General features: G+C 37.0%; 3 protein-coding genes across 5 annotated transcripts in view; all 3 read left to right on the top strand.

Annotated features, from left to right (window-relative positions):
• The first annotated feature begins 250 nt into the window (after positions 1 to 250).
• On the top strand, positions 251 to 4,847 carry p2rx4a (purinergic receptor P2X, ligand-gated ion channel, 4a). The gene is made up of 12 exons (XM_084137178.1): positions 251 to 583; positions 659 to 806; positions 2,201 to 2,272; positions 2,488 to 2,560; positions 2,686 to 2,782; positions 3,434 to 3,514; positions 3,621 to 3,762; positions 3,909 to 4,045; positions 4,129 to 4,222; positions 4,326 to 4,391; positions 4,467 to 4,562; positions 4,693 to 4,847. Exons 1-12 carry the CDS (start codon positions 444 to 446, stop codon positions 4,711 to 4,713), a joined length of 1,167 nt encoding a protein of 388 aa, XP_083993304.1. The 5' UTR covers positions 251 to 443; the 3' UTR covers positions 4,714 to 4,847.
• Positions 4,848 to 5,061: 214 nt separating this feature from the next.
• idh3b (isocitrate dehydrogenase (NAD(+)) 3 non-catalytic subunit beta) lies at positions 5,062 to 13,039 on the top strand. 2 transcript variants are annotated; one of them, XM_084137179.1, is made up of 11 exons: positions 5,062 to 5,280; positions 6,119 to 6,289; positions 6,502 to 6,622; positions 6,774 to 6,834; positions 6,929 to 7,061; positions 8,134 to 8,267; positions 8,349 to 8,451; positions 8,534 to 8,680; positions 8,810 to 8,904; positions 9,468 to 9,528; positions 10,989 to 13,039. In XM_084137179.1, the coding sequence occupies exons 1-11, from the start codon at positions 5,236 to 5,238 to the stop codon at positions 11,073 to 11,075; spliced, it is 1,158 nt and encodes a 385-aa protein (XP_083993305.1). In that variant the 5' UTR covers positions 5,062 to 5,235; the 3' UTR covers positions 11,076 to 13,039. The 2 variants fall into 2 exon arrangements, with proteins under 2 accessions (XP_083993305.1, XP_083993306.1); XM_084137180.1 differs by having other exon boundaries at positions 5,125 to 5,280; positions 12,666 to 13,039.
• Positions 13,040 to 13,523: 484 nt separating this feature from the next.
• ptpra (protein tyrosine phosphatase receptor type A) overlaps positions 13,524 to 25,718 on the top strand; it is a 28,573-nt gene continuing 16,378 nt past the window's right edge. For both annotated transcript variants that reach the window (XM_084137055.1, XM_084137054.1), the window contains exon 1: positions 13,524 to 13,885. The gene's annotated coding sequence lies outside the window, so the exon portion shown is untranslated. The remainder of the gene's footprint in view (positions 13,886 to 25,718) is intronic.

The raw sequence follows: 25,718 nt of genomic DNA, 5'->3' as shown, positions 1-25,718 counted from the left end.
TGAATTACAGTTTTTCCCATTCATTCCTATGGGTGCCCATTTTTGACCCAAATACGGGATTAAGGAGTTTTTTTTTTTCACCCATTTAACATTCTTGAATCGAGTCAATTTTTTTTGTGTGTGTTCAGGTGGCAAACTTAGGAAAAGTAGCCAAGTCTCGTACCGCTCAGATTAAGGAAAGTATTTTTAAAAAATTAATACAAATTATTTTGCCCACATTTGTCCAGATTACGGTTTTAGGGTTAAAACTGCTCTTGAGTAGGAATTAGGAAATGGTCGGATCTCCACTCTCTGAAAGTGAAACAATATAGCCTAGGCTACTTCAGCGGGAAGCGTGTAAGTTTGGATCGGATTGCGGCGTCGTGGAAAGTTAACCTACTGAACTTGTGACTGAGTTCAACACAGTGGAGGAAATGTTTTAACTATTTAATCAAGCGATCATAATGAGCGAAAAAGGTTGCTGTGATTCAGTAGGTCAGTGTTTTTTCGACTATTACACGTCAAAAATATTGGTGATAAGGAGCAGGAAAGTGGGAACGCTGAATCGGTTCACTCAAGCTTTAGTCATAGCATACATCATCGGGTAAGTATTTTACACTCCATTATTCTTTATTAAAAATAAATTATATCGTTTAAAAACGCCCTTATTTGGGTACAGATATGTGTGTGTTCTCAAGAAAGGCTACCAGGACACGGACACCGTCCTCAGCTCGGTCACGACCAAAGTGAAAGGCATTGCTTTAACAAACACCACTGAATTGGGCGAACGAATCTGGGATGTGGCTGACTACATCATCCCACCTCAGGTAGTCCGTCGATTTGACAAAGAGGAGGTACAGGCTTGACAATTTACATGTCCACTGACCCCTCACTGGTGCCACCACCTTCATGGGTTACAAAATACCTGGTTAATCGCACCTGCATGCTGTGTTCACTGTTTAAGGGCTGTGTGCAATCTTTGAAAATGTATACACAATATGTTTTTCATTGTGGTGTATTTGAACAATGTATCTTAAGCAATAAATGTTGTGTGACAAGTTCGCTTTAATTATCTTAAACCAGTGGTTTTCAACCTTATAGCTCGGTCACTCAGACTAGTCTATGCTTTTTTTTTTTCTCTCTTATGCTGACATTTTTTAAAATGTATTTCTTTTCATGCTTGTTTGATAAGACAAACTAGCACTGTCAATACATTAAACAAATTAAACAAGTAATTTCACTTGGTTGCTTTTTAAGGTCAGAAAAACTAAATGTAGCCTATAAAAACAGTTGCGTTTAGCTTTTTCTGAAGGCAGACGTTTATGCAAAAATTTTACTCAATACTCACACCTCAGCTAGCATTTAATTTCCCAAAACAAAAAAGCATGAGTAAATATGTTGTGTTGAAGAGTATAAAACCCACAAAATTTCCCTATTCAAATTAATTTGCCTACAGTTATATGCTATACAGTAAATAATGTCAAGATAGACGAATAGATAAATAATGTTAGAGCTCAAGTTGTGGCCCCTTTTCAAATTTAAGAAAGGCTCTGTTTTAGAAGTATCCACTTTTTAAAAAAACTAAAAATACACTTTTTTTTCTTCTTTTTTTCATTTAATCAAAACTGCACATCAGACCATACTTTTTGCAAATAGCAGTGACTTGGCAGTTTACACTAGGGTGACCATACGTCCTGTTTTACCCGGACATATCTGGCCAGGATTTCGAGATCGCCCAAAATGCTCGGGATTCGTCTTTTGCTTTCTACAGTCACCATTCATTATGTTTACATTATTACGTTATTTGACACTGACACGTACGTGCCAGCTTTGCAGGTCATGCATTCTGATTCACACGGATCCCGATCGAGACGAAAACACAGGAATTTTCTTAGCAATGCTTACACGCACATCAACCGATCACTTGTTTAGCGTTCATGTAAACACTACATTCAGATTAACCAATCGGAATTAATTCAGTACTACTGAATCAAAAGGTGTACATGTAAACAAAATGAATGGCGACGAGAAAGCAAAAGCCGAATCGCGGATATTTTGGGCGATCTCGAAATCCCGGCCGGACATGACCTGGAATATGGTCACCCTAGTTTACACCATCTTAAAGGAAATGGAAAAGTTTTCATGCCATCTGGGCATTGTTCAGTTATGAGGAAGTATATTTTCGATATTACTTGAAAACACGTGCTTTTGAATGTTTCAGGAGGATGGCTCATTCTTTGTGCTGACCAACATGATTATCACCCCTAACCAAACACAGTCCAAATGTGCAGAGGTGAGCCATTATGGGAGGTATACTGTTCGTTTGTCACTTAATAAAAAGTAAAACAAAGCTTACTGTCTGAAATCAAATACCAAAAAGATACGCAATTAAATAATAGAAAACATATGAGATGGTCTAATATATTAGAAAATATAGCTTTTTTTACATTCAAATAAATGCATTTTCTGTATCATGTATCTTAAACTTATTTTAAATTTGTGTGACAGAATCCAAATCCAGCATCCATATGCACCTCTCACAGGGACTGCAAGAGAGGCTTCAATGATGCTCGTGGGGATGGTATGGCTCAGTATTTACATTATGCATTATGACATTACTGTGACTTGTCATCTTTGCAATCCCATCTGTTTAGACAGCAAGCAGATAATTTTATATACACAAAACAATGCGTTTTATTTTTTCAGGTGTTCGGACAGGCAGATGTGTCAATTACAATCAAACAGTGAAGACTTGTGAGGTGCTGTCCTGGTGTCCTTTAGAGAAGATTGTTGATCCCCCAAAGTAAAGTCTCGCAAATTAATTCTATCAAGATTTTTTTATGTTTTTAAAAATAAGTCTCTTATGCTCAACAAGGCTACATTTATTTGATCAAAAGTAAAAACAGTAATATTGTGAAATATTAATACCATTTAAGGGGAGACACCCCAGGTGAATAAAAAAAAAAAAAATAGATATCAGCATGAAACTTCCCCAGTTGATTACTGACATTAAGACAAATATCTTTTGTATTACAAGTTTTTAGAATATTTATGTTTAAATATGCAAATTAGGTATTGTCTCATTAAAAATGCACTAATTTACATATATAATAATATATAACTCTTTTCAAATTTGAATATTTTTAACTTTATTTCTATCACAGCAAAGCTGATTTTTCAGCATCCAGTCTTCAGTGTCACATGATCCTTCAGAAATCATTCTAATATGCTGATTTGGTGCTCAAGAAACATTTCTTATTATTATCAATGTTGAAAACAGTTGTGCTGCTTAATATTTTTGTGGAAACCATGAAAAACTTCCATTTAAAAGTTTGGGTTAAGTAAGATGATAATTGTGCACTAAATCAGCATTTTAGAATGATTTCTGAAAGAATATACTGTATGTGTCTAATGTCTGTAATATTGTGTTTTATTTCCCTTCTTGACTTCTCAGTCCACCACTTCTGGCAGATGCTGAAAACTTCACTGTGCTCATCAAGAATAATATTCGATATCCCAAATTTAACTTCAACAAGTAAGCCTTTTAAATGCATTATATTTTTCTACTTGGATGGCTGCAAAATAAAACGATGTAAGCCAATTTATTAACTGAATAAAATGTTCTCCTTTTGTCCTTACAGAAGGAATATCCTTCCAAATATAAATAGCTCCTACTTGACACAGTGTGTGTTCAGCCGTAAAACAGACTTTGACTGCCCAATCTTCAGACTCAAAGACATTGTCGGAGAAGCTGATGAGGATTTTCAGACCATGGCTGTCCATGTCAGACACTTAATTTATATTTATCTGCCATTGCTGTTTCAAACTCATGTTATAAAATGTTTTAATGTCATGCTTGGTGTTTGTGTGTGTGTGTGTGTGTGTGTGTGTGTGTGTGTGTGTGTGTGCACGTTCTTCCTTCTGTGTAGGGGGGAGTGATGGGAGTTCAGATCCGGTGGGATTGTGACCTTGACATGCCACAGAGCTGGTGTGTTCCTGTCTACACTTTCCGCAGACTAGACAACAAAGACCCAGAAAATACTGTGGCACCAGGTTACAACTTCAGGTAAGAGGTGTTTGCAGTTAATAAAAGTGGTTCCTCAGAGGAAGGTTGCATTAAATGAGTGTGGTTTTGTCGAATCTCTATAGATTTGCTAAATATTACAAGAACAATGATGGCAAAGAGTCCAGGACACTTATCAAGGGATATGGTATTCGCTTTGATGTCATGGTATTTGGCCAGGTGAGACACTTTGACATTTCTAATGTTATAAATTAGACTCCTGTTATGCAGGTTAGCATTAAAATTTAGCTCTATAACACATACTATTCTTTTGTTTCTACAGGCAGGAAAATTCAATATTGTACCAACACTTCTGAATATTGGTGCAGGCTTGGCCCTTCTAGGCCTGGTAAGTTACTTACTGGATTACAATAATCCAAAAAATTAGAATTATATTAATAAAATCTTTTGTGGTCCTTTTCAGGTGAACGTTATATGTGATTGGATCGTCCTGACCTGTATGAGAAGAAAGCATCATTACAGAGACCAGAAGTATACATATGTTGATGACTATGGACTTGTGAGTATTTATGGCCTCTCAGTTATCAAATATTTTGACATCATCTGGTTAACTTTCTAAAATTGCTAATTGAAAGTAAGTAGCTCTTGTGCCTCACAAGAAACTAACATGAGATATTTCTTTCAATTAGTTATCAAATGAAGAAACATAGAAGATCTTCAGGCTACTGATTCTACACAAATTCTATGCAAGTTTCATCGTGAAGTGAATGTATTTGTTCAGGTTCTAAATGTTATTCTGAATGGACAATCAGGGAAATTCTATGAATAAAAATACAAATTATCAGTGTGATTTATTTTATGTAGTTTTGGGGTGATGTGGGTTCTGTTTGCTTCCAAATTAAACTATTTTTTAAAAGAAATATAATTAATATAAAATAAATCTCTAAAAAAATGATTTGCCAATACAAATGGTTTACAATCATTAAACCCTTTGAGGGCCGTAGAGTTCTGTAGATTTGTTAAAGGGATTGAGCTCTGTAATTATTAAATGGTCATATATCTAATGTAATTTATTAAAAAAAATGTATATATTCAGTTTACTGAGGACCCCTAGTGTGTGTTGAGAAGCACTGCGGTAACACTGCATCCAGCAGGGGTCAGTAGAGAAACACACACTTAGCGGTTCCTAGTTCAGGAGGAAGATCGCAGCGACCTCTTCCTCACGTTAATGCATGATGGCGGCCGCGTTGAGAGGGAGCCTAGTAACATTGGTCAAGGTGAGTCTTGAAACACGATGCTGTCATTTTCTCATAGTTTACACTGAAATATTACTAATGTATGTTTGCGTCAAATACAAAGATTAACTTGAGAATAAACTGCTGTCTGTAACGTTAGACGTGTTTAAGTTCAGAATTGCATTGCACATGACGATGGGTACTGGTAAACATTTTATAAATATATTAGATGACAGCTCACGTGAGAGGTCTATTAAAACTCGTCTGTACATGTATTTTATTATTGCTATTTAATTATTATTTGCCATTAGCATTATATAGTACAATTTTAGACACACTGAAGGGTTGTTTACATAACATTTAAAGGGATAGTTCACCCCCAAAAATTTAATTATGTCATAAATTGTTCCAAACAGGTATGAATTTCTTTCTTCTGTTGGACACAAAAGAAGATATTTTAAAGAATGTTGGTGAATAACCAGACACTTGACGACACTCGTTTACTTCCATAGTAGAAAAAAAAAAAAAAAGTGCCTCAACTCTCTGGTTAACTTACCAATATTCTTTAAAATATCATCTTTTGTGTCAAAGGCTGTCACTATTTTTGGGAAATGATGCAATGGGAATGTATTCTCTTATTTAGTTGACTTAAAATGTAAAACATTTTGGCTGATTAATTGGCCTGGGCTTTAGGATCTGAAAGACCTTTTAGAACCATATGGATGGTTCATGCAAATCCATTTTCCAATGACTGAATAGCTCTTTAATTATCATGACTATTAAATTCAGAATTTAAATTCACTTCATAAATAACAGCCTGAGCTGTCTGTGATGTCAACCCATAATAGCCCTTGACCTGTGTTGTTTTTTGACCCCTCAGGGTCTGAGTGCTGCCCGTTTGCAGCCGTTGTGCGCCCGCTCCCTGAGTTTGACTGGTCAGAATGTGGCCGAGAGTCCCCCGGCACGTGCTGACAGCACCTTCAAGGTCACCATGGTCCCTGGAGATGGAGTTGGACCTGAGCTGATGACTTCTGTCAAAGACGTTTTCAAGGTACTGATGCACTTTCTCAACAATGTTTTCAAAGGCTTGAGGAAACTTTTAAACATCTAACCTTCAGTGGCATTCTTAGCCGATATACTCACAGTGAAGTTCTTTCATCCTTCACTTAGGGGTAGATGAAGTTTGAAATACCTTTGCAGCAGTACACTGTGTAGACTTGCATCTATGCTTGTTTCCAATTCCCTTTTCACTTCACCCTCAAGGCAGCTGATGTTCCTGTGGAGTTTGAGGAGTTTCATCTGAGCGAGGTGCAGAACATGGCCAGTGAGGAGAAACTGGAAGAGGTGCTGTCCTCCATGAAGAACAACAGAGTTGCCATCAAAGGTAACGTTTCTAACAGCTGATCACATTTTAATACAGTGGCTTTTAATTCAACATGTTAAATTAATGCAAGCTGATTTATATATTGATGTGCTGACATACAGTAAACTAATTTGGCACTTAAAATAAATGTTTTAATTCTCTCTGTGCTTAGGAAAGATTCACACTCCTATGGAGTACAAGGGTGAACTGGCATCATATGAGATGAGACTGAGGTACTTTGACGTATTATCATGGCTGCTTTCTACTACTCGTGGTTCTCCTGCTAGTTTTTGATTAATTGGTTATTTCTTGTGTTATAATGTACAGGAGAAAGCTGGACCTGTTTGCCAATGTGGTTCATGTGAACAGCCTGCCTGGTTACAGCACCCGCCACAATAACCTGGATCTGGTCATCATCCGGGAGCAGACAGAGGGAGAATACAGCTCTCTGGAGCATGAGGTATTTGTTGTGCTTATAATTTATTTATTTTAAAGGCATTTAAGTAAGGAAGAATAGATGAAGAGACCGAGGTGGTAATACAGCAAAAACTTTCATAAATAAAACTTTTAAGCCAATTGTCCTCAGTGAACTAGTTGGTCCTAGTCACATATTGGACCCTGATTCAACAGATCTGGAAGGGAACATTATGGCTTCATAATGTTCATAATTAAGGTCTGCTCTTCACACAGAGCTGTCATATTACTTTGGAATATAACACACATCATATGAGCTACTTTTATCGTGCTTTTTGGTATTTTGTTTTTATGTTGACGGGTGTGGTTACTATCCTGGTATGAAGTAAAAAGTCAGAAATTAAATTTTTTGTGTTTTACAAGAAATTGTACAGGGGGTTAGAACAACATGAGGATGACATTTCTCCCAGCAAAAAAAAAAATAAAAAAAAATAAAAAAATAAATATATATATATATATATATATATATATATATATATATATATATATATATATATATATATATATATATATATATATATATAATTTTTTTTTTTTTTAAAGCAGTTTTTGAATATCAAAATTGTCATAGACTTTTAATATAAACCCCTTTCTATCTTGTTTGCTTTTAACATAAATATGAGGTTTTTGTATTGTGCCTTTACAAAACATATTTAGAAAAAGTAATTTTTTAAAAATTATTAATTGGTATGTCTAAGTTTTTTGAAAGAAATGTCTTATGCTAGTAATTACATTACTCCATTCTTCAGTGTCACGTGATCCTACAGAAATCATTCTGATGTGGTTGGTGCTCAATTAATTTTTTTTATTTATTATTATCAATCTTTAAAACCGTTGTGCTGCTTAATATTTTTGTGGAAACTGATACATTTCTTTCAGGACTCTTTGATGAACAGAAAGAACAGCATTTATTTGCAGTAGAAATGATGAATGCCCTTACTGAAACTTTTGATAATTTGATAATTTTAATACAATGTGAATAAAAGTATTAATTTCTTTAAAAAAATAAAAAATAAAGATAATGTACCTCTGCATCATGAGCACCTCTGTGTTTGCAGAGCGTTACAGGAGTGGTTGAGTGCTTAAAGATCATCACCAGGGAGAAATCTCGCCGCATCGCTAAATTTGCATTCGACTATGCCACCAAGAAGGGCCGCAGCAAAGTGACCGCTGTCCACAAGGCAAACATTATGTAAGTGTGATGGGATGTTTCTGCCCATACAGTTTTGGAAGCTCAATGCATAGACTCACTCGCCTTGGATTTTCTCCACAGGAAGCTTGCGGATGGTCTCTTCCTGCAGAGCTGTGCAGAGTTGGCTGAACTTTACCCCAAGATTAAATACGAAACCATCATCATTGATAACTGCTGCATGCAGGTATTATTTCCAATCTTTTATTGGTGGCTGGCAATGAGGATGGCCTATACATGTAGTTAGCATATTGTTCTGTGCCCCACAGCTGGTGCAGAATCCATATCAGTTTGATGTGCTAGTGATGCCTAATCTCTACGGCAACATCATCGATAACCTGGCGGCAGGGCTGGTGGGCGGAGCCGGTGTAGTTCCAGGCGAGAGTTACAGCGCAGAATATGCTGTGTTTGAAACGGTTGGAGTCTAAATCTAAATAGTTTTTCATACCTTCTTCATTCATTACGCATAAACAGTTTCAGACTCAGAATGGCTTTGCAGCGTGTGATTTTTACAGTTATTCCTGTATTCTTACATTTCATTTCAGGGTGCCAGACATCCCTTTGCTCAGGCTGTCGGCAGGAATATCGCAAACCCCACCGCTATGCTCCTCAGTGCAGCGAACATGCTGAGACACATCAAGTGAGTTTCCCACTGTTATCCAGCACTGATATTCCATATTTACTTTTTCACCATCATACCTTATGTTTTTAAGCTTAACATTTTTACCTTTAATCTCGGTTTTGACTTTCTATTCATGTTAAACATGGTTTTCAGATCTAATGTGGGCTTATTTGTTATCTGAATTTACACTTTACATCATGATTTGTTATCTTGCTGTTGTATATACACTACTGGTCAAAAGTTTGGAATAATTCGTTTTTTTATTATTTATTATCTTCTATTCACCAAGGCTCCATGTATTTGATTAAAAAAAATACAGTTAAAACAGTTATTAGCTAAATATTATTTCAATTTAAAATAACTATGAACTAAATATCATTTTTAAAATGTAATTTATTCCTGTGATGGCAAAGCTGAATTTTCAGCATCATTACTCCAGTATCCGTGTCACATGATCCTTCAGAAATCATTCTAATATGCAGATTTGGTGCAAACATTTCTCATCATCAATGTGGAAAAAAGTTTTTGCTGCTTCATATTTTTGTGGAAACCATGAGTTGAGTGGTTTATTTTTCTTTCAGCCTTGAGTATCATTCAAACATGGTGTCTGATGCTGTCAAGAAAGTCATTAAGCAGGGCAAGGTAAGAAGTGATTGTGTGTTTGTGTGTTCATGTGTAAAATGGGAGAGAATGGTGTATTGTGTGGCTGATAGAACTATATGATAGAACTATATATGTATCTCTGTATTGTGTAGAGCAGGGTTTCTCAAACTCGGTCCTGGAGGGCCACTGTCCTGCACAGTTTAGCTCCAACCCTGATCAAACAGTGCAGAACAGTGGCCCTCCAGGACCGAGTTTGAGAAACCTGCTCTACACAATACTGAGAAACCCTGGTGTAGAGTAAGTGCAAGTGTTGCAATGGTTTTTATATGAGTTCAAGATGCAAAATTTGTTGTCGATGGATGTTTTACATGCAAGTCTATATAGGCATTGGTTTTCATCCTAATCGGTGGGTTTCCCTTTGTGAATGGTTTTGGATTAATGACCCTAACCACAACACACCCTCTTTGTTGTATGTGGATAGTGGGGCTTTTTGGTTAGTTTTGTGAGTTGAGGTTCTGCTCACTATCACGCTCACTAACTTCGCCTTTTTCTTATATTTGATCATGCTCATCTTATTTAAAGACCTTATTTTAAGACTTTCAAAATGAATCCATTCCAGCCTCTTTCTTAACAGCAAATAAAAAAAGAAATAAAATGCTTTACAATAATGTCTCAGTTGTTACCATTAGTTAACGGCATTAATCAACATTAACTCTTTCGATTTATAAGCTGTTAATGTTTGATGATCACCTTATTTTACATGTGCGCAGGCAATGCTTCTATCGCTTGTTTCTGCTGTTTCTTTTGGCCTGGAGATTCTGTATCTTTCAGAAGATCTTTACCATATAACAGTGAAAAGCATGGATTGCCTGAAAAATCTGTCAATTGCGGGGAACAGCTTTTTTTTAAAGCTTAATGTTAATTTCAACATTTACGAATACATTTTAGAAATCTAAAGTTAAATCTGTTAATATTTGTAAATGATTATTAATGAACGGTTCTATTTTTATTAACTAACATTTAACAAAGATGAATAAATGTTGTAAAAAATATATTGCGACACTTTGAGAACCACTGGCTTAAAGCGTTAAAAAAAATAACATTCAAGCTTCAGTACAACTGAAATAATTTATGGCTTGCTGTCGCTGGTCAAAGCAGGTGGTATTTGTAATTGAGAGCATTTTCAGTAAATGCACATCTGCTAGATAATTGTTACTTTTAGAAGTGCACTAAGACAGGAACTAAAAGCCACAAAATATAAATTCTGATTTAATGTGGTCTTTCATACATTAAATACTCTGCTATGGATACATTTATTTTTTTCCTCTTAAAAGAAGCTGTCTTACAGTCAGACTCTAGCCAAGTTTGTGCTTGTTGTCCATAAATTCTGATGTGGTCTTCACCTCCCCTTTCTCCACGTTTCTTCCTCTGCCATCACATCCTGTTCTGGGTGTCTGTGACTGTCTGTGTCTAATTGTGTGTATGTGTGTGTGTCCCAGGTGAGGACGCGAGACCTAGGGGGTTACAGCACCACTAGTGACTTTGTCCGTGCGATTGTGGCCAACCTGGGTCATCGGACTGTTTGAAGATGCTTGCCAAACCCAATACCCATCCCGGATCCCCTACATTTCCCTCCCCTTTTCCCGTCTCTCACTTTCATTGCCTCTTATCATTTTTTTGACTGGTTACTGAATGCATTTTTGTTTCGTTTTTATTATTGTTGTTGTTGTCCCCTTAATGTTATGTATTCATGTACATTATTTTCATTTATGTTTTTCACAATATGCATCTTTAACCAGAATCACACTTCCATTTAAAAGTTTGGGGTCTGTAATATTTTAAATGCTAAAAATATGATATGCTCATCAAAAGTGCATTTATTTGATCAGAAAACAGTCAAATCAGTAATATTTTCTTAATACCATGAGTCTAAAATAACCTTTTTATTTTACTATATTTGAAAATGTAATTTATTTCTAGATGGCAAAGCTAAATGTCACACGATCCTTCAGAAATCATTCTAATATTTGGTGCTCAAGAAACATTTCTAATTATCATTGTTGAAAACAGCTGTACTGCTTAATATTTCTGTGGAAATTGTGATGCATTTAGATTTTCGTCCAGGAATCTTTGATGAAAAGTAAGTTTAAAAGAACACCATTTATTTGAAAAAGAAATCTTTTGTTACGTTATGAATTCTTTACTGTCACTTTTGATCAAATGAACGTGTCCTTGCTGAATAAAAGTGTTAACCCCCTGAAAAAAAAAGTTACGGCCCCCACACTTTTGAATTAGTGCATGTCTGACATCAGTTTACTGCACTAATGGAAGTCTTAGTTCATCCTAAGCTGTACGTACCCTTCTGTTTCTGTAATGCTCAGTTGTATTCCTGCTTTTATGTCATCTCTGTTTGGGGCTGGTCCTCGTCGAATTGCCTTTGTGGTTCCAGTGCCTCAGTGAATTTGATTATCAACAAGTTTTCAAAGGCCATTTGGCTTATTGAGACGGAAGTTCCAGCAGTGTGATTGTTTTTCCCCTCGCACTGTTACTAACGCAAACATCACTAATCAAATCTGCTGCCGTCATAAGTCATATAGGCAGTTATTGGTTTCGTTTGGTGATGCAAATGTTCTGGACAGAAAGTCTGCTCCGTGCCATTGCTGACTAACCGTGACTGACTGATATCAAAGGCAAATGAAATCGCTGCCTCTCAGTCATTGTGGTACTGCTCTAATATGTTTTCTTCATACGTTTCTAAGCTCATACTCTGCAGTATTGATATTTTCCATCTTATGGAAGGTGGAAACAACACATTTCAATTTCACAGATTTATCAAGGTTTATTCGTGCCATTGATTAACTGACCAATGCTTTGTCAAATAAAATTTTTCAATGCCAAAAAATAAATATGTAAAACCAAAAGGATTGAAATTTGTCGCTTTGTAGTCACTTGTATTGTGTGGATTGCTTGCAGTGTTTGAAGACCTTCATCCCCATTTAACATTTTGTGTTTAACCATCACAAACTGGAAGTCAAAATAACCGATATAGCCGGGATGTGCTGAATGTCTGAGGAGTGTGTTTGCGAGAGAAACTGTTAGATACTGATGTATTTATTTGTTACACCTCTCAATGCAAACAGACAACAAAATATATTCTATTGCTCTCTTGGGTGTAGGTTCGCACATCAGACCTGGGAGGCTACGCGTCAAGCGACGAGTTCACCAGGGCCGTCATCGCTAATCTGGCTGTCTAAACCAATCCACAGCGCTGGTTTTCCAGTATCAAAGTCTTTTGGTCCAACATTTCTCATGTTCCCTGCTCAAGCCTTGCTAGTGGCCTAACATTTCAGACTATCACAACAGAGCACAAGTGTTGTAAGATTCATATATTGTCTCTGGCCAGAACCACTGACATTCCAGACTATTACAGAACGACCGGATTGCTTTATGATGCTGCTTAAGAAAAAAAATATTTATTCAGCTATTTATTATTTAATTGCAATTGCTACAAGTTCATTAACATTAATAAAACATTATAATATAGTGGCAAGTGTGTGGTCTTTTTCAGTAATATTACAGTGAATAAGTACTCTTTTTGCTAAATGATGCAACTGCTACAATAACCATGTTATGTTTGCATGGTTGAATTATGTGGGGGGAAAACTAAAATATTATAAAATGTATATAATAATGGACCTTTTTTACTAGTATAGTAATGAACTAAATATTTTGCACCTATTTATAAATATTATTTTTGCACAGTATAAATTGGGTGTTCATACATGAAAGTATAACTGCCTTTTAAATTTTAAGAGGCTAGATATAGTTTTAGAATCTAAAAGAATCTCCAGTTGTGCTGTTCTCCGACTACTCTCCATGCAATACCTCAACGGGCCGCGTGGTGGCGCATTGCGCCTAATCGCTGCGCATTCGCGCATTCCCCTTTCCTGGAAGCAAGTCGTCCGCCAGATGTCGCGACGTCTCTGCGTGGGAAGAGGAGAGGAGGGGCTTGGCCTGGGAATCCGCTGCTTCCCATTCCAGGCGCAGGGGCACAACATGGCGGATTAGGAGGCGACCGACGCGCCCGGATACAGCGAACAAATCGTGGGATACCGATTCCCCGTGTCGTGGAGAGGGCAGGAATACAGGCTTTTCGGAAAGCTAACGCACACTTTTAAGAATTTCCGAGACATGCATTTTGGATACCAGTAAGCGCCTTCGCTGCTTTGCCCAACTCCAAATTGGCTGTCTGTCCGAGATCATTCCTATCACCCAGGCCCCCCACCCCGAACACACTCTCGGTTCCTGGGGTGTGGAGACAGGGGCCGGGGAAGTGGAAAACAATCGCACTTTATCTGGAACACCGGGCTCCGTAGTGCGGGACAGGGCTGTCAAGGTGAGTTACATCGCTGCTTCTCTGAGTATATTAACAGCGCAAACTTCTGTTCATCGCCTCAGTTTGTCTGATATTTATCCCTTGTGTCACTCAGGTTTTGTCACGTTTGCGGGTCGTCTAGCCAAAGAAAGCAAAGCCCTTTGTGGCACATCCGAGACCCAGACGCAGATTTATGTAATGTTTACGCACCGCGCAAGGATGTTTTGGGAGCGCATCCAATAATGTTTGAAGCAACGCGAACATTTGCCGAACTAGCTGGGAGGCAAGGAGGGAAAATGAGGGGGTGGGGGGTCTGCCGAGAAAAGGAGGGGGAGAGGAAGAGAGAGAGAGAGAGACACGCATAGCTTTTAGTGGAAGTCAGGCAGATTGTGCGCCAGAACGCAGGCGTGATTTCTGACTGGATACAATGGAACGTTATGAAAGATTCATCACTTGATACATAGTGTCGATGTTAATGGCTCAAGACTGGATAGGTTGTGAAAATAAAAGTGATTTCTGACTAGAAAATTGTTGCTATTAATGGTTGATGGACAATTGTAGCAGTCTTTATCATTTACGACTTGATGCATTGTAGCAAGCAACGTTCTGAATTTGAGATATTGCAGCAAAATAAATGGTTTAGACTGGTTTCATAGAAAAACTATTAATGCTTCTGGATATTGTACCAATATTAATCATTTCTAACTGTATAAACGGTAACAGTATACATGTTTTAGGACTCGGTACATAGTTACAACATTATTGATGGTTCTTCTAGACCGGTTAAATAGTATATTAAAATAGAATATTAAACCAGTGTTCAGTATATCTGACTGGATACATTACAGCAATATAAATAATTTCTGACTGGAATATATTGTTTCAATATCAATATTTTGATAATATTAATGGTCTCAGACTAGATACAGTGTAGAAATTTAAATAAACTCATAAATAAATTATGACTAGATACATTGTAACAATATATGAACCGTTTCTGAATGCTTATCTGTTAATAATAGGCTAATAGATAACCATCAGTAAAACTGTTAAAATTCCCGGACTGAATACATTTTTGCAATGTCAATATATGATTTATTCATTGATATATTGTTTGAACAGTTTGAATTTTTCTGAACTGGATACATTCCTGTAATATTAATTGTTATTTCAAAAGGATGCATTCTGGTCTCAGACTGGATATATTATAGCAATGCATATGCTATCTGACATTCTAAACATTGTAACAATAACGAATGGGAAGACAATGGCAGTCCAGTGTGTTCGCGTCACGTGCTGTGTGCGCGCTGCAAGTCAACATATTGATCAGCGCTTTGTCGCTACATGTTTTTAAAGAGTGGGCTATGTGTGTGTGTGTGTGTGTGTGTGTGTGTGTGTGTGTTCAGGGGAGGGGGGCACGCGAGGGAGTTGGTAGATTGTATCTCACAAACACAGGAATTATGTCACTTAGACGTCCTGTCAAGTGCTCTATATTCATTGTCTGCACTTAGGTGAGAGTTGCCATTCTAATTCGCCCTTTTCTGCGTTATAAATAGGAGTTTTACTTCTATTTGACGTTAGTTTGCGCGCCACTGCAGTGCTAGCATGCCTAGGGAATACTGGATTGAGAATTTAACTATCTTTGGCCTCTGCCACTTGATATGTTTGTGTCTTGTGTGAATGGTCATATATGTCAAAGTTATGGAGCACTATGTGTAAATAAAGACTGTATATAAATGTTTCGATATTGTTTGTTCACCTATTGAAGGTGTGAGAAATAGGCCTAACTAAAATAATTTAGGTTCCCTCTCTCTGCTGCACTCATGGTTAGCTGATGCAGTTTACCTCATATATATATCCAGCTCAGTTCAGATCAAGTTTTGCAATCTCCTCCAAGAGTGTCAGTACAGTCAGATCAATAATATTTTCTCAATATTAGTTGTCTTTTATTTGAGCAAGCCAAATGTGACAATGGCAAGGAACCAAAGCTTCGCAGAATTGGAATAACATATTTTGTACATTTTGTTCTCTGCATTTTTAACAATTCAGCCAGTGTCATGTCATTGTACATTTGATGTATTGGTCTATTCTTACCCTGCTTGTGTTTCTCTATAGACTTGTCCTGTTTGGACCTGTTATTACTTCTCCCTGCAATCCATGAGGTTATGAAATAGACCTGCACTTTTGGCAACGAGAGATGACACCCTGTAGTTCTCCCACAGCTTAACTTTTGCGATGATCCAACCATCTTGGGTAGCTAGATGGCTTTACGGATCCTGCAATACTTGTGTGGGTTTTTATCACAGTAATTATCACAGACATTAGGTATATTTTACACACATTCTGACACAATTCCAACAATAGTGCATGTCTGAGTGTGTGTTTTTTTTTAAATAATAGACATTGAATGTTAATTCCAGAGAGGTTATTCTTCATGAACATGCCCTTTTTTTGTTACACTCGTGTCACGTAAAGCAATATAGACATGAATGCACGCCTAATATGTGCTGATGGCAAAGATTTGTGTTTCGTCTCAACCCGGTCTTGATAAGTAGCATGAATTTTTTTTTTTTTTTTTAGCAAAATAAACATTTAATAAACATTGCATGTAATGCTCAATTTATCTGTAGCATCCTCAATAGTTCATAGTACTGTATTCTAACAGTCTTGGAGGCTCTTTCTGACATGTTGGACTTCTGATCCAGTTTCTATGATTAGTAATTTTTCATCTGTAATTGACTTTTTGAAGTGAGACTTCTGAAGTCAGAAGCAGTTTAGCTAATTACAGATGTCAGAAAGGATAAGCCATTGGATCAGTGGAGAAGGGTGGCTTCTTGGCCGTTGGTTTCCTCCTTGCTTTCAGTAAGCACAAGGGCCCAGACAGAATCCATGCCCGTTTACATTAGCTACGGATGGAAGGATTTGCAAGACATCTCATTGAGGAGTTAAAGGCTGATCGGGTTTGATCACTCATTAGGAAGTGAATTTTAGTGCTTTGAGTAATAGTCAATCAAGTTTGTTTTCTTAAAGGGACGGTTCACCCAAAGTCATTATTTACTCACCCTCATGACATTTTGAACATGCATGGCTTTCTTTCTTTGATGGAATGTAAAAAGTGAATTTTTGAAGAACCAATATTTTCAAGACAGTGAAAGTGAATTAGTATTGGAGCAAAAAAGCATCATAAAAGTGCTCCATATGAGCACATTTTTTAATTGATTATGAGGAGTTCAAGGGAGTTCATGAAATAAGTAGCGATGTATACATTGTGATAACTTTGTAACAAACTTCTAATCATTTTTGGATCCATTTTAGAAACCTTTTTACTATGTTACTATTCACAAATCAGGCAGTAAAGTTAACATATCGCTAGAAGTGAAGGTTATCAATAAATGACGACTTTTGTTTTGTTTTGTTTGTCACAAAAAGTGAACCATTTTTATGATGCTTGGTGATTTTGCATCAATTTTGAAGCTTGACAATCCCAGTTTTCATTCACTTTCATAATATTGAAAACCAAGCCAGGATATTGTACCTTTTTTGGAAGAAAGAATACAGGTTTGAAATTACATGAGGGTGAGTAAATATGATGATATAACGTTATTTTTCCTCAAATTCTTTGTCGACTCTGAGAGAGAAAGGCACGAGCTGTGAGAAAGCGCTCTTTCGGATGTCCACTGTATGTGTGTAGACTCACTGTGTGGCTCAGTCTGACTGTGTGCTAAATACTGACCTCATCTGTGCCACTTCCTGGCCTCTGTGTGTGATGTGGTTAGACCAGAGCATTCTCTGGGAAACCCTGACACAAGCCACACAACCCTCCTCCTCCCCCAGATGGGTCAAAGGTATCTGTTTACCTTGACTTCAGTACTTGTTTGCACATAATTCCTCAAGTCACACTGTGGGAATGATTAGGGATCAAATAAAGACAAAAAGTCTTCAATATAGCTATTGTATGTGACTCTCAGGTTAACCACAATTCCTTTTTTTTTTGTGGCTGATTTCTCATTTTAGCCTGCATTTTTCTATGTTTCATGCTTCTAATGGCTATTTTGTTAAACAAATGTTAATTATTCTAACCATTAATATAATCTGAAGTGATACAGAAACTATACACTGTCGAACAAGTTTAAAAAATATATATATTTTTATGTTTTTTATTTAAGTCTCTAATGCTCTCAAAGGCATAAATGTAATTACAATTTTTAAATATCCATTTTCTATTTTAATATATTTTAAAATGTAATATATTCCTATAATGGCAAAGCTGAATATTCAGCATCATTACCCCAGTCTTCAGTGTCACATGATCCTTCAGAAATCATTATAATATGCTAATTTGCTGCTCAAGAAACATTTCCTATTATTATCAATGTTAAAATCAGTTGTGCTGCTTATTATGTTTATGGAAACCATGAAACATATATTTCCAGGATTCTTTGATTTAATAGAAAGTTCAAAACAACTAAAAAAATGTTAAATGTAATTTATTTTGTGACATTATAAATGTCTACACTGTCACTTTTGATCAATTTAATGCATCCTTGCTAAAAACCAAAAAAAATATTAATTTCCTTTAAAAAAAGATTAAAGAATACCTACCCCAAACTTTTGAACGGTTGTGCATTTTTAAATATGCTATTCTGAAAATCATAACAATATTTATTGTGAAATAAAAATGATTTACTATCCAATGCCATGGTCTTATCTTTCCTTTCAGAAATAAATCACATTATGGACATAACATTAGGATATCATTTACTGAAGTCTAAGTAGAAACTAAGCTAAACTAAACCGTTTTTTAAACAGTTGTGTATGGCTTATAATGAACTATAATTTGTATGCATTTATGTATATACCAGAAAATGATATTAAAGACTATATCAAAGTAAGAGCTAAAGTTACACCTAGGAACTAGGAAACAGTGGCACAAACATCATGCCAAACCAAGGATTTTAGTGAACTAGCCAACAAAAGAAGTTATAGCCGTGGCCCAGACAGAACCCTTTTGAGTTTTCTGTGCTGATTTTGGAGGAAAATATGTGGAATTGTAGCAATCACGGTAAGTTGTGTTCATCTAAGCCGAGAGTCTGTTTTGTCTTTCTTTAGATCAGTGTTTTTTGGTGTGCGTTTACTAGAGAACGAACATTCTCCCTTAGCCATTTTGTAATCAGGTAACTTGAGTAAATCATTAGATCCCGGCTCATCTGAATGAGTTGCTGGAAGCGGTGCGCAGGAAGTTGCCGGAATGGCAGGATGTGTGTGTTATGAAACACCATCAGAGTTTTCTTCTTGTGACAGTGTCATCTTGCCTGTCCGCTAGGCTGTCCCAGTTTGAGGGAGATGAAGAGAGGCATTGAGATTATTCCTGTCACACTGCACACTCCTCCAGGGTGCAGAGCAGCGTATTAATAAACTGTGAATGGGGACAGACAGATACCCATTATCTCTCCATAGAAAATGCTCTCTGGCTGCAGAAAGGACCTCCATTGCAGCATTCTCTGCTACCTCAGTGGGCATTGTATTGATCAGGGCAGGGGTGGGGAACTCATTTGAGGTCGGGGGCCACATTGGCAGAATATCACACCAGGCAGGCCGAGAACAGTCAGAACAGATCCAATGTAATACATGTAAATAAAGTCTTCAACTTGATCACCCAAAATGGAATTCTGAGGTATATAAAATGCTACCACAGCTAACAAACAACATGGAGGATGAAAGGAAATTTTCATTATAAGGAAAAACAACGAGATTCTGAGATTATCAGACAGATGTTATTGAGTACAAAGCAACTAAGTAGATTAGTCTCTATATCTGTAAAAAGTGTAAAAAATAAACAAACAAAATATTAGAAGGCATACCCTACTACGCACAATAAGAAGCTCTTTACTTGTAAATATATATAAAGATACATGTCTATAGCTTTGACTGACTTTAAATTGTAATTTAAAATCAGAGAAAACAGATGAAATCCCACAATACAGTCCTAAAATATGTACAATATAACGCAGAATGTCATGGAATTTGGCAGATTTTGGATGAATAAATCAAAAGTTGGGCTGTACACTTAAAGCTGCAGTCCGTAATGTTTTTTGGGTTAAAAATTATCTAAAATAAATTTTTGTGCAAGTACATAACCAGCCAGTGTTCAAAACTATCTGCTTGCCTTAGCTCGATTCAAAACGGTAAGCTTGTAATAATGTTTTTAATTCCAGTGGTGCTGGTGGATTTCTGCGGGAAATTCGAGCATGTCTTTGCGTCATTACGTCACATCTGTACACATAAAGAAGGAGTCTCGGCTAGTAGGCTATATTGCGCGTGAGGATGTTGGAGGTGGAGATTTATAGCCTTTTCTCACAGCACTTTATATAATTAAACTTATCAATTTGATGGTGGATCCAGAAAGGTTCAAACGACAATCACCAGTGACAACTGGAGATTCACCCGTTGTAAAATGCAAAAGACTTCGGAGTGGCTACAGAAAAAAAGAGACTGCAACCGGGCCCATGCGAAAACAAGGATAAATATCAGAAGGGCTTTTGAAAGGTGGCGTGAACTCCGTGTTTTGTTATAGAATCAAAACGGATGCAGAGACGGCTTTTTTTCTGCTGGATAGGTAAGACATTTCAATGGTTCATTTATTTAACAGTAGCGCACTTGTTCACTTAATTCATACAGTTACGGAGTAACGTTACTGAACTACAGGTAGCTCTAATACACATTAAATGTAGTCACGCAATGCTGATGTTGTTAACATTAACAATTTGAGAACAAAGTATAATTTGCACGGTTTGACGTGATATGATAAGCGATCGTTAGATTTAATCAGTGCGATTTACTGCAATGCTTTTTTTCCCCTTAGTTGGTCAGAACAAAAGTGGATGTTACTTAGTTGTTCAGACGTCATTTTCCGGTGAAAATTTTTACGTTGGTCATACTTCCAAAAAGTAGAATCTGTGATTACGAATGCCAGGATCCACACCGGCGCGGTGACTGACAGCCGAGAGATTTTGCGGATTGCAGATTTTGAACAGAGATGGCGACAAAGAGGAAAAACTACAGACTGCAGCTTTAAATTGTGAGATGTTTAAATTTAAATTGTAGTATCTGTGAATGTTCAAGTGCAAAAAGACTATTTAAATATGAATGCATCTCTGCGTGAATGAGTGACGTGGTTTTATCTCCTCTACATACATACACAACAAAAGTGCATTTCTAAGAGATGACTTCACAAACATTTCACCATTTATTTGATTAAAAACGATCACATCACACCATATACACACAGAAACTCAAAGGTCTTTACGACCACCCATCAAAATGGGTTTCCCTGACCCAAACTCGACTGCAGTAAATAAAGAGTGTCTTGACTTTCTTTTAGTGCTGCCCCCGACTAAAGATTGTTTTACTCGACTAGTAGCCACTCATTTAAGCCATTAGTCGACTAATCAGACGTTTATGATATTAATTTATTTCCTTAAAAATATATACTTGCCATCAGAAAATGTTTTCAGTTTCAGGTTTGAGAAAGAATATTATATGTATCATTGCTCTGTATTACAGAGAAATGCTACAACCATAATAATAAGCATTTAAAATATAATTTAAGCGCTCACTGCATAAAGCTTGCTCTGCCTTGCTGTAAAGGATGTGGAAAAGAGGAACATGACAGTCTTATGTCTACTAGAGTCTTTTCTTATGAGATGCCCTTGAGTTTGAGAGTTAGAGCGATAAAGAGAGCAGTAGTAAATTAATATGTGTTAGTTTAGCTGTATTTAAAGCATGATTCTTCTGGTATGTGTTAAGAGCTGAACAATGTATCACAGTCATCAGTTTTGAAGTAACTGCACATGCAATAATGGGTTGTCATCGTGTTGCTAAAGGTGTTCTTGGCTTACATAGTTGTTACTTCCCCAAGTCAAAAGAGTGTCTAATCTTTTTTTCAATTTTTTTTTTTTTTTTATGTACTTCAGGTCCCTCATCCAATCAACTTTATGGGAGGTTTTATCATCCACTAGGTGAAAATCACAATCCTGATTGGTTAGAAACGTAATATCACACCTATACTCAACAAGCTGAATGATTTGAGTTATGGCTTGTGTACATGAAGGGATTTGACCTGCACAGAATTTATCTAAATACATTCAGATTTAATTTAGCTGTTCACTTTGCAATGCATTTCGCAGTGTTTTTTTTCTTTCCTCATTTCGACTATTGGATGTAGTATTGTTGCTCAAACAGTAAACCATATCACTGGTAATGCCAAGGTCATGGGTTTGATACCCAGGGAGTGCTTATGTATATAAATGTATACTTTTATTCAACAAGGATGCAAAAGTGACCATTATTAATTTGAATATGACAAATGTTTTGTGTTCTATATGAAATATATGTTGTTCTTTTTAACTTTCTATTCATTAAAGAATCCTGAACCAAAATGTATCATGGTTTCCACAAAATATTAAGCAGCTCAACTGTTTTCAACATGAATAATAATAAGAAATGCTTCTTAAGCAGCAAATCAGCATAGAATGATTTCTGAAGAATCATGTGACACTAAAGACTAGGAATGATGCTGAAAATTCAGCTTTGCGGATCACAGGTATAAATTACATTTGTAAAACAACTAAATAGTTTTTTACTGTATTTTTGATTGCATAAATGCAGCCTTGCTAAGACTTATTTCAAAAACATTGAAAAGTCTTACCGACTCCAAACTTTATAATGGTAGTGTAAGTTTATTCAGATAACAATGTTTCAAATGCAGCATGTAAAGCACCTTTATCTTAAAACAATCATGTTGTTCCAAATCTCTATGAGTTTCTAACACAAAATTTCCTCATGATGTTGTGAGTAAATGATAACCATTTAAATTTTTGTGCGAACTGTTCCTTTAACAACAAGAAGAACTATAAAGGTCATCTTTATCTCATTTCAAATCTGGTGCAACTTAACAGGAACAATTTGTGCAAGAGAGGAATGTGCAACCTATGCGTGTTCTGAAAACCCTCTTTCACTCTGAGGTGCGATGTAGATGTTCTGCACACGCCCAACGTGCTCGTCCTTTAGGAACAAGCCTCTTGGTGGAGCTGGAGACGGGCCATTTGTGCACTTAAAAATAAATGATGTCAGATCTCAGAGGAAAACCCCTATTATGGGTGTCATCTATTAGAGGTGTGCCATTTCCTCTGTAACTCACTAAGATGATAACCATGCCTGACTCATCAGTCCTGAAACAAGCGGATGGACAGCTTGCATATACATATTCGAGTGATTTGACTAAAAGTAAAATTATGCAATCGCTTGGCACATTTCCTAAATGCTGTTTTAGTTTCCGTGATGTGTTAGTTAGGTGAGGGTGTGGCGCCTTTTGGGCTGAATGACGGATCTGGCAGACAATCAGACAGACGGCGAGGGAAGGAAGGAAGGAAGCAATGTGCTCTCTCGGGTTTACGGCTTTCCTGCCAACTCCAGAAAGAGAGATGGGAACAGATAGAGACCGACGATTAATGTATAGAGCGAGAGAGGAGAGACGAGACCATCTGTCCCTCCCATCTGAAGGATTTCTGCAGGCTCAGCCAAAAACAGCTCAAATCGTTTCAGATTTGCCCTCCACCTGAAGAATGCTCAGCCATGTGCATGCTCAGCCTTTAAACAAATTGTATTTGACAACGAGCTTCTAGAATTCGTGCGGTTGGCTGTAGAATAACGGGCTTTGTGGCAAGGCTGATTTGATTAAATTGTCAGAGATGGATTTCACTGTCAGTGCATCTTCTTTGTATGGAAACGGTCAGCTGTTTGTCTGAATTTCCATCCGAATTAACGCTGGAGGGACACAGATTAACATGTAGCCATTCATAGCACAAAGTGAGCTAAGGCAGCGTGACGAAGTGAAACGATATCCAACAAATAAAGACACTGTTTGGGGAAACTCGCTGCCACAATGCTACCACATTATGAGTGGTTGCCATTAGAATGATTTCTGAAGGATCATGTGACACACAGTAATGGCTGCTGAATTGTAATATTTCACAATTTTACTGTATTTTGAACCAAATTAATGCAGCCTTGGTGAGCATATTGACTTCTTTCAAAACATTTAAAAGCATTACCCGCCCCTAAACGGTTTATGGAACTTCTTTGCCATTTGATAGTTCATTGGGTGAGATTTGTAATCACTTAACGCAGGATGTCCAAACTTGTTCCAGGAGGGCCACTGTCCTGCAAAGTTTAGCTCTAACTTGTCTCAACACACCAGTCTGGAAGTTTCTAGTAGAGGTCTGTGCGGGACTGTTTTTTTGTTTTTTTGTCTCGCTCCCACCCACTCCTTCTAGGTTATATTCCGCACAAACTAGCTCCCGCTTAAAATTCACTCTGCTCACCCACTATCTGCTTAGAATGATTTAATTCCCGACCCAACCGATCCCGCTAAATCCCACTAATCTCCCATTTAAATTTCCCCTAAAGAAAGAGAGAGTGATTGGGGATAACAAATATAAAATGTTGGCTGTACAAGAATTATATTTGTTATGATTCTGTCAACATGGTAAAAAATACCGTTATCTCTATGTAAACTACAAAAATTTGTGAAAACAATGACGTCATACCGCATGCGTATTACATGCTCAGTCTATAGATGCGTAGTGTTTTACAATGTGACATCACCAACTACTGACTTGGCATGCTAGTGCAGTTTGTCTGAATCTACCAAGAAAATTGCAGTCGGTGCATCTCTAGACAAATCTCTTATTGTTGAGCCCTGTAAGAGTTTCAAACAACATGAGGGTAAGCAAATAACAATTTTAATTTGTTGGGTGAGCTATTCCCATAAGAAAGGTTTCTTTATGTAAAGTCATCGCAATAAATTGTGGTGTAGTTCCTGAAATTCTCATGTAAGCAGCTCAAACTGACACCGAAATCTCTTGGAGGGTTACTGGGCGGAGCCTGCTGATGTTTGGATGTCAGGTGGAAGCTGATTGGACCGTCCGAGGAGCAGCAGTACCACGGATGCTCTTGCTTGACGAGTGGCAGACGGGCTAGATTATTTCAGTGTCTGACCCTTCGGATTGGCACTAGGATTATCACTGTTTAGTCAGTGAGATTACAGAACGGGTTAGCGGTCAGCCCGCTACCCTCAGGCTCTTGGCTTCAGATGTTGTGATTATATTTTCACTCCTCACATCAAACCATCTCACAACTCAGAGCTTAATCCCCTCGGACCAAATCCGCAGGCAATCTGCTGGATGAATAAAGACACTTGGACGTTGTCTGTCTAGTATCTGTTGCTCTTGTCTTGATACGTGGCCATGTGCGCCGCGTTTGGCTGGATCGTGTGTAGAGTTGTAAAAGAGATGGCTGCCATGACAAATTGCCATGATGCCAATCTGTTTCATTAATTTATTTTATATAATTGTATTTGTTTTGAGAGAGAGAGAGAGAGAGAGAGAGTTTGTTTTCATGAATTTAAAAACCCAGTCTTATCTGAACATTTCACATTGATTGCATGAGCTTCAAGTCTCTGCTTGTGTTAGTCTGAGAGAAATGACTCATTTTCCGTCTCAATACAGAAAGTGTGCGCACATTTCTGAATGAATTTATGAATTATTTTTGAATTTATGAATGGCATGTAATTTTATTTATGGCAGTAGGTTTGTCACAATAATAAAAAATCAGTTGTTGATACTGATATTAGTCAAACTTCACCATTCAATATAAATTTTGATACAAATGTTAAAATGTTAAAAATGTAATTAAAACAATTGCATCATAATCTTCAAGTTTCCTCAAGTAAAAAAAAGTTAATTCCAATGTGAACGATGTGATAAATGTATGATATTATAGATGCAAATGTTAA

This window comes from Abramis brama, assembly GCF_963993115.1.
Source record: "Abramis brama genome assembly, chromosome: 15".
NCBI classification, from domain to species: Eukaryota; Metazoa; Chordata; class Actinopteri; order Cypriniformes; family Leuciscidae; genus Abramis; species Abramis brama.
This window is presented reverse-complemented; position numbering and strand designations above follow the sequence as displayed.